General features: G+C 43.6%; 1 protein-coding gene across 1 annotated transcript in view; it reads right to left on the reverse strand.

Annotated features, from left to right (window-relative positions):
• Positions 1 to 7740, reverse strand: part of LOC139579776 (high-affinity choline transporter 1-like) — a 7899-nt gene extending 159 nt beyond the window's left edge. Inside the window, exons 1-3 of the mRNA XM_071408596.1 lie at positions 7609 to 7740; positions 5398 to 5551; positions 4755 to 4972 (exon numbers count right to left, since the gene is read on the reverse strand). Coding sequence (XP_071264697.1) covers positions 4755 to 4972; positions 5398 to 5551; positions 7609 to 7734 — 498 coding nt within the window. The 5' untranslated portion in view covers positions 7735 to 7740. The remainder of the gene's footprint in view (positions 1 to 4754; positions 4973 to 5397; positions 5552 to 7608) is intronic.
• Positions 7741 to 9872: the final 2132 nt, after the last annotated feature.

Below are 9872 nucleotides of genomic sequence, written 5' to 3' on the forward strand. Positions count from 1 at the left end.
GCCGATTTTGCAGGTTTTCCTACTTACAAAGCATGTAGAGGTCTGTAATTTTTATCATAGGTACACTTAAACTGTGAGAGACGGAATCTAAAACAAAAATCCTGAATATCACATTGTATGATTTTTAAGTAATTAATTAGCATTTTATTGCATGACATAAGTATTTGATCACCTACCAACCAGTAAGAATTCCGGCTCTCACAGACCTGTTAGTTTTTCTTTAAGACGCCCTCCTGTTCTCCACTCATTACCTGTATTAACTGCACCTGTTTGAACTTGTTACCTGTATAAAAGACCCCTGTCCACACACTCAATCAAACAGACTCCAACCTCTCCACAATGGCCAAGACCAGAGAGCTGTGTAAGGACATCAGGGATAAAATTGTAGACCTGCACAAGGCTGGGATGTGCTACAGGACAATAGGCAAGCAGCTTGGTGAGAAGGCAACAACTGTTGGCGCAATTATTAGAAAATGGAAGAAGTTCAAGATGACGGTCAATCACCCTCGGTCTGGGGCTCCATGCAAGATCTCACCTCGTGGGGCATCAATGATCATGAGGAAGGTGAGGGATCAGCCCAGAACTACATGGCAGGACCTGGTCAATGACCTGAAGAGAGCTGGGACCACAGTCTCAAAGAAAACCATTAGTAACACACTACGCCGTCATGGATTAAAATCCTGCAGCGCACATAAGGTCCCCCTGCTCAAGCCAGCGCATGTCCAGGCCCGTCTGAAGTTTGCCAATGACCATCTGGATGATCCAGAGGAGGAATGGGAGAAGGTCATGTGGTCTGATGAGACAAAAATAGAGCTTTTTGGTCTAAACTCCACTCGCCGTGTTTGGAGGAAGAAGAAGGATGAGTACAACCCCAAGAACACCATCCCAACCGTGAAGCACGGAGGTGGAAACATCATTCTTTGGGGATGCTTTTCTGCAAAGGGGACAGGACGACTGCACCGTATTGAGGGGAGGATGGATGGGGCCATGTATCGTGAGATCTTGGCCAACAACCTCCTTCCCTCAGTAAGAGCATTGAAGATGGGTCGTGGCTGGGTCTTCCAGCATGACAACGACCTGAAACACACAACCATGGTAACTAAGGAGTGGCTCCGTAAGAAGCATCTCAAGGTCCTGGAGTGGCCTAGCCAGTCTCCAGACCTGAACCCAATAGAACATTTTTGGAGGGAGCTGAAAGTCCGTATTGCCCAGCGACAGCCCCGAAACGTGAAGGATCTGGAGAAGGTCTGTATGGAGGAGTGGGCCAAAATCCCTGCTGCAGTGCGTGCAAACCTGGTCAAAAACTACAGGAAATGTATGATCTCTGTAATTGCAAACAAAAGTTTCTGTACTAAATATTAAGTTCTGCTTTTCTGATGTATCAAATACTTATGTCATGCAATAAAATGCTAATTAATTACTTAAAAATCATACAATGTGATTTTCAGGATTTTTGTTTTAGATTCCGTCTCTCACAGTTGAAGTGTACCTATGATAAAAATTACAGACCTCTACATGCTTTGTAAGTAGGAAAACCTGCAAAAACGGCAGTGTATCAAATACTTGTTCTCCCCACTGTATATTCCTGTACAGTGTTATAAGTTGAGGTCGACCAGCCTTATAGTCACTATGTTATATATATTCCTGTACAGTGTTATAGGTTGAGGTCGACCAGCCTTATAGCCACTATGTTATATATATTCCTGTACAGTGTTATAGGTTGAGGTCGACCAGCCTTATAGCCACTATGTTATATATATTCCTGTACAGTGTTATAGGTTGAGGTCGACCAGCCTTATAGTCACTATGTTATATATATTCCTGTACAGTGTTATAAGTTGAGGTCGACCAGCCTTATAGCCACTATGTTATATATATTCCTGTACAGTGTTATAAGTTGAGGTCGACCAGCCTTATAGCCACTATGTTATATATATTCCTGTACAGTGTTATAGGTTGAGGTCGACCAGCCTTATAGCCACTATGTTATATATATTCCTGTACAGTGTTATAGGTTGAGGTCGACCAGCCTTATAGCCACTATGTTATATATATTCCTGTACAGTGTTATAGGTTGAGGTCGACCAGCCTTATAGCCACTATGTTATATATATTCCTGTACAGTGTTATAGGTTGAGGTCGACCAGCCTTATAGCCACTATGTTATATATATTCCTGTACAGTGTTATAGGTTGAGGTCGACCAGCCTTATAGTCACTATGTTATATATATTCCTGTACAGTGTTATAGGTTGAGGTCGACCAGCCTTATAGCCACTATGTTATACACTGCTCAAAAAAATAAAGGGAACACTTAAACAACACAATGTAACTCCAAGTCAATCACACTTCTGTGAAATCAAACTGTCCACTTAGGAAGCAACACTGATTGACAATACATTTCACATGCTGTTGTGCAAATGGAATAGACAACAGGTGGAAATTATAGGCAATTAGCAAGACACCCCCAATAAAGGAGTGGTTCTGCAGGTGGTGACCACAGACCACTTCTCAGTTCCTATGCTTCCTGGCTGATGTTTTGGTCACTTTTGAATGCTGGCGGTGCTTTCACTCTAGTGGTAGCATGAGACGGAGTCTACAACCCACACAAGTGGCTCAGGTAGTGCAGCTCATCCAGGATGGCACATCAATGCAAGCTGTGGCAAGAAGGTTTGCTGTGTCTGTCAGCGTAGTGTCCAGAGCATGGAGGCGCTACCAGGAGACAGGCCAGTACATCAGGAGACGTGGAGGAGGCCGTAGGAGGGCAACAACCCAGCAGCAGGACCGCTACCTCCGCCTTTGTGCAGAGCCCTGCAAAATGACCTCCAGCAGGCCACAAATGTGCATGTGTCTGCTCAAACGGTCAGAAACAGACTCCATGAGGGTGGTATGAGGGCCCAACGTCCACAGGTGGGGGTTGTGCTTACAGCCCAACACCGTGCAGGACGTTTGGCATTTGCCAGAGAACACCAAGATTGGCAAATTCGCCACTGGCGCCCTGTGCTCTTCACAGATGAAAGCAGGTTCACACTGATCACATGTGACAGACGTGACAGAGTCTGGAGACGCCGTGGAGAACGTTCTGCTGCCTGCAACATCCTCCAGCATGACCGGTTTGGCGGTGGGTCAGTCATGGTGTGGGGTGGCATTTCTTTGGGGGGCCGCACAGCCCTCCATGTGCTCCTCAGAGGTAGCCTGACTGCCATTAGGTACCGAGATGAGACCCTCAGACTCCTTGTGAGACCATATGCTGGTGCGGTTGGCCCTGGGTTCCTCCTAATGCAAGACGATGCTAGACCTCATGTGGCTGGAGTGTGTCAGCAGTTCCTGCAAGAGGAAGGCATTGATGCTATGGACTGGCCCGCCCGTTCCCCAGACCTGAATCCAATTGAGCACATCTGGGACATCATGTCTCGCTCCATCCACCGACGCCACGTTGCACCACAGACTGTCCAGGAGTTGGCGGATGCTTTAGTCCAGGTCTGGGAGGAGATCCCTCAGGAGACCATCCGCCACCTCATCAGGAGCATGCCCAGGCGTTGTAGGGAGGTCATACAGGCACGTGGAGGCCACACACACTACTGAGCCTAATTTTGACTTGTTTTAAGGACATTACATCAAAGTTGGATCAGCCTGTAGTGTGGTTTTCCACTTTAATTTTGAGTGTGACTCCAAATCCAGACCTCCATGATAAATTTGATTTCCATTGATCATTTTTGTGTGATTTTGTTGTCAGCACATTCAACTATGTAAAGAAAAAAGTATTTAATAAGAATATTTCATTCATTCAGATCTAGGATGTGTTATTTTAGTGTTCCCTTTATTTTTTTGAGCAGTGTATATACACTGTAGCCAGTGGTGTAAAAATACTTGAAAGTACTACTTAAGTAGTTTTTTTAAAGTCGTTTTTTGGGGTAACTGTATTTTACTTTTTATAACTGTACTTTACTTCACTACATTCCTAAAGAAAATGTTGTACTTTTTACTTCTTACATTTTCCCTGAAACTCAAAAGTACTCGTTACATTTTGAATGGTTAGCAGGACAGAATGTTTTTCTAATTCACACACTTATCAAGAGAACATCCCTCACTAACAGCATTGAATAATGTAGCTACAGTTGTTCATCTTTGAACGCTGCCCTATATTGTACAGTGCATTATGGGTAACATTCCACGGTCGGACTGAATGGAAACAATTAAATTAGCGTTCAAGACCAAAGTGTTGAACAACAACAAAACACAGTGAGACACAGACAGACAGACACACAGACACACAGTCAGTCAGTCTTTGAATAGGCCCCATTACTTCTCAAAGCCGGCAGTAGGCATGTGTGTATAATGTGTAATATAGTGGTTAGATAATCTGGCAGTAGGCATGTGTGTATAATGTGTAATATAGTGGTTAGATAAGCTGGCAGTAGGCATGTGTGTATAATGTGTAATAGTGATTGGCTGTAAATATTATGCAGCTGCCCACACAACACAAGGTCGTCTATACATAATGCTCTTAACCAATCAAAAGCCCTCGTTTTCAGACCCCCAACAGAGAAAAACAGGAACGAAAAACATCTTTCCCAAGATACATTTGAATTCAAAATCCTCCAAAAATGGTAACATCCTCTGTCTCCTAGAACAGCATGAGGGCCAAATGGAGACGTGTGTGTGTGTGTGTGTGTGTGTGTGTGTGTGACGTTGAAGTTACATTGAAACAACGTTGAAACAACAACGAAGTGACGTTTCGTAATGTTTTCCGACCTGATTCCTGATGATATTCTTGTAGATGTTGGAGGAGAACATGGAGGCGGAGCTGAGGAGGGCGGAGTCCATGGATGACATCACGGCGGCAGCGACGGCCCCGATGCCGATGATGGAGACGTAGGAGGGGGTGAGGTACTGCAGGGCGATGGGGAGGATGGATCCGGCCTGGCCGCGCTCGTATGGGGTCGGAGAACCATAGCTAGTCAGGTTCCAGTCTGAACAACACAACACATTAAGAAACATTAGTCGTTGGTCCAGTTTGTGAAAGAACACACACCTTTTCATTGTAGGTTCACAAACCCTCACTGACCCATTTCTAGTGCAACAACTGGGTGGCCATTTTGGGCTTGTTGCATTAAAACAGACACTTCCTGTGGAGTTATACTGTTCTGTCACAAACCCTCACTAAGAGAGGTGTGTGTGTGTGTGTGTGTGTGTGTGTGTGTGTGTGTGTGTGTGTGTGTGTGTGTGTGTGTGTGTGTGTGTGTGTGTGTGTGTGTGTGTGTGTGTGTGTGTGTGTGTGTGTGTGTGTGTGTGTGTGTGTGTGTGTGTGTGTGTGTGTGTGTGTGTGTGTGTGTGTGTGTGTGTGTGTGTGAGAGAGAGAGTGAGAGGTGTGAGAGAGTGTGAGTGAGTGTGTTACCTGTGGATGCAGCGACAGCCCCCACCAAGACAGACGGGATGCCCAGCACCAGGCAGAAAGCTGAGGAGGCGAAGCAGGTGACCTGAGCCTGGGTGTAGGACGACGCTGATAGGATCCTCTGGTAGAAGGCCTGATAGGCCAGGCCTCCCAGAGCCTGAGAACACAACATCTCATCACTAACAGGTGCTAAGTGGCGTAAACAAATCCACGTCCAGCCACTCGTGTGGGTTTGACATTTTAAAAAGCCTTTAATGAACGGGCTAGGCCATTATTAAATTACACCAATGTGTATTGTCCTACGCCTTCATCAAGGTGTCTGTTTTGTCATTTAGAGAATATAGTGAATATATACTTTTAATGAGGTGGGACACCAGGAGAACAGCTGATAGGCCAGAAGTCTAAGACCCCAAAGGGAGACAACAACCCGTAGAATTAGAATGAGTAGAATGGGCTTGGAAGCTCTGACCATGGCAATTTAACAGGTAAACTGTTCTATTCTATTCGTTCTAATTCTATGGAACAATCGACACTTATCAGGAAAATGAGGCTGTTTTAAAATGCTTCACAAATATATGGGTCATTCTACAGAAGTGGTTCCCCAGTAAAAAAAAAAGACAACTATTTACAAAAATATAAAATCATTTAGGTCATTTCTTTATATCATGACATATTCTAGTCCATTCCAAGGCAATAACAGACACATCGGTGAATTAATATAGTACAAAACCATTGTTTATTTACTGTACCTATTTATATTGGGAGGTGGCGGTCTCCCACCCTGGCTCCTAAAATTCTTGTTTGACAATAAAACAAATAATGATTTTTATAATTCTTCAAAACTAGGACTTCAATAGATCATCTTGAGTTGTTCTATTATTAAATGGAAACATGCTGATCTGAATGTTGTTCCCAGTTTTGATGACACTACCGACACATTAAAGACTGTAGAATGAATGTGCCTTAATAAGCCACACCCCTACAATTGTAATCAGGAAATGGGATTGCATTCCTCTGCATCACGGCCACATGGTGAGTCTGCCAACATTTCAAAGAAAATTTGTGAACAAGTTAATAAATCTTCTGTATTTTTAAGAAGTATCAATACTGAAAATATATATTTCTAATGCTTTTGGGACTAAAAATATGTTTTGGGGGGGATGTATATCAGTCCAAAATATAGCTGCGAGTCATATCTTAGCTATGGGGATTCATTTAAAGTCCAAAATAAGTTTCAATGATCAAAACTAAAATGGTCACAATCGAAACAGTTTGATTGGTTTCATTTATGACACTTGATTGTTACTCCAGTGGTATTTCTTTACATCGATTTGAAAACACATCTGATGTGATAAACTACATTAAAACACATACATGATTATTTGTAGAGTTATTAAGGACAGTCAGGGACATCCGTAAGGTGGCAACATGATTTGAAGTACAGCAGAAAGACAGAGATCTTCTCTGAGTACAGAGAGGATAAAAACAGACCCTGTGCAGCAGTGAAAAGGCACAACGACAGAGATCTTCTCTGAGTACAGAGAGGATAAAAACAGACCCTGTGCAGCAGTGAAAAGGCACAACGACAGAGATCTTCTCTGGGTACAGAGAGGATAAAAACAGACCCTGTGCAGCAGTGAAAAGGCACAACGACAGAGATCTTCTCTGAGTACAGAGAGGATAAAAACAGACCCTGTGCAGCAGTGAAAAGGCACAACGACAGAGATCTTCTCTGAGTACAGAGAGGATAAAAACAGACCCTGTGCAGCAGTGAAAAGGCACAACGACAGAGATCTTCTCTGAGTACAGAGAGGATAAAAACAGACCCTGTGCAGCAGTGAAAAGGCACAACGACAGAGATCTTCTCTGAGTACAGAGAGGATAAAAACAGACCCTGTGCAGCAGTGAAAAGGCACAACGACGGAGCCAAAGGCTCCCAGAGAGGAGAATGGAATGGCGTGCACGGCTATACCATGGTGCAGCTCTCTGGTGGAGAATTCACCTGCCCTTCATGTGGCAAACCATGTGGGTCTGGCATTGGTCTGCACAGCCACATGCAATGGCACAAACACAACCTCATCAATAACCACAATTGGGAGCAGTGTCATCATCAACATCGACGTCAGCCGCAAGTTAGTGTGTGTACCTATGATACTTGTGTGTGTGTGTGTAGCTACATCTGTGCGTGCGTCTGTGTGTTTTCGGGTCACTCACCAGAACCATGAAGTCGTCAATCCACTTCCCCGCGTCTCTCAGCTCCAGCTTGCCGACCCAGGGGGCCTGGAACGTCTCGTTGAATGCGGTCAGAGTGATGTCCATGGAGTTTGGGTTGGTCATCATAAATGGCACACAGATCCACTGTGAGAGGAGAGGTGAGGGGGGGAGAGGTGAAGGGAGGGGAGGGGGGAGGGGTGAGGGGAAGCGAGGGGAGGGGGGAGAGGGGAGAGGTGAGGGGAAGCGGGGGGAGAGGGGAGAGGTGAGGGGAAGCGAGGGGAGGGGGGAGAGGTGAAGTGAAGCGGGGGGAGAGGTGAGGGGAAGCGAGGGGAGGGGGGGAGAGGTGAAGCAAGGGGAGGGGGGAGGGGGGAAGGGAGGAGAGGGGGAGGAGTTAGGGTTGGTCATCATAACAGATCCACTGTGACAACAACAACATGAGGATCAGTGAGATTAACTTCTTGCAACTATAGGGGGTGCTGTTCCGCATTAGCATATTTGGGTCTCCAAATTAAACTGCCTCGTGCTAAATTCTTGATCGTACAATATGCATATTATTGTTATTATTGGATAGAAAACACTTTCTAGTTTCTATAGAAGTTGGAATTTTGTCTCTGAGTGGTACAGAACAATATCTACAGCACTTTTCATGACAGGGGTCAGATTTCAGAAATTTTTACCCCTGATCTGGAGTCTGTTTTTAAGGCGACAGTGAATGCTATGAAGAAACCGACACTGCCTACGTCTTCCTCTGGGTGTCTGTACGTCATCACGTTTTGAATGGAATCGATTGCACAATCACAGCCATTATAAAACCACAAAATGTATAGGGACCTCCCTTTCTCGTCGCGCGCCTGAAGCGTGAAGGACATCGGACTTGCCTCATTCCAAATCGTTGTCTAACCAGCAATATTTCTCCGGTCATGTTTTCAGTCGTTATAGTTGTTAAAAACATCATAATGTAGTTAATTTGAACCGTTTTATAGCAATTTATATCCGTTTAGTGCGATTTTGAGGAATTTCTTTGTTGTGCACTCTGAAACTTTGGACACGTTTTGTGGTCCCGTTCGATCGTTAGTGGATATTTCCAAGGACAGAGGACATCTATCGACCAAAAGAAGATTACAACATAGAAAGGATACATTGCCCAAGAATCTGATGGAAGAACAGCTCAAAGTAAGCAATATTTAATATGATAAATCGTTGTTCTGTCGAAATATTTTAAACGCATATTTCGCCATTTTGTTTGTTATCGCGTCACTTGGCGAACCCTGTATTGAAAAGTAAGGATAATTTTAAAAATGTAAGTCAGCGGTTGCATTAAGAACTAATTTGTCTTTCGATTCCTGTCAACCCTGTATTTTTTAGTCAAGTATATGATTAGCTTTCAATTAAACTAGATCACTCTGATAGATGACGTCAGACATATTGAGGCTTGATTTCCTAGTATTTTTATTGTGTAACCACGGTTTTGTATGGCTAAATATGCACCTTTTCGAACAAACTGTATATGTATGTTGTAAAATGATGTTACAGGAGTGTCATCGGAAGAATTCTGAGAAGGTTAGTGAAAAAATTAATATATTTTGGCGGTGATTACGTTATAGCGCTCTTTGGCTGGAATCGATGCTCTGGTAACGTTTTCACATGTGGTATGCTAACTTATCGATTTATTGTGTTTTCGCTGTAAAACGCTTAGAAAATCTGAAATATTGTCTGGAATCACAAGATCTGGGTCTTTCCATTGCTATGCTTTGTCTATTCTTATGAAATGTTTTATTAAGAGTAAATTGGTCATACACGTTGCTCTCTATAGTAATTCTAGTCGTCTTGTGATGGTCGGTGCAATTGTAAACTGTGATTTCTACCTGAAATATGCACTTTTTTCTAACAAAAACTATCCTATACCATGAATATGTTATCAGACTGTCATCTGAAGAGGTTTTTTCTTGGTTAGTGGCTATCAATATCTTAGTTGAGCCGAATTGGTGATAGCACCTGAAGGAGTAAGAAACTGATGGAGTTAGAATAGTGGTGTATTTTGCTAACGTGTTTAGCTAATAGATTTACATATTTTGTCTTCCCTGTAAAACATTTTAAAAATCTGAAATGGTGGCTTTATTCACAAGATCTGTATCTTTCATCTGGTGTCTTGGACTTGTGATTTAATGATATTTAGATGCTACTATCTACTTGTGAAGCTATGCTAGCTATGCTAATCAGTGTGTGGGGGGGGTGGGGGGTGATCCCGGACCCGGGGTAGAGGC

This window comes from Salvelinus alpinus, chromosome 6, assembly GCF_045679555.1.
Source record: "Salvelinus alpinus chromosome 6, SLU_Salpinus.1, whole genome shotgun sequence".
Lineage (NCBI taxonomy): Eukaryota > Metazoa > Chordata > Actinopteri > Salmoniformes > Salmonidae > Salvelinus > Salvelinus alpinus.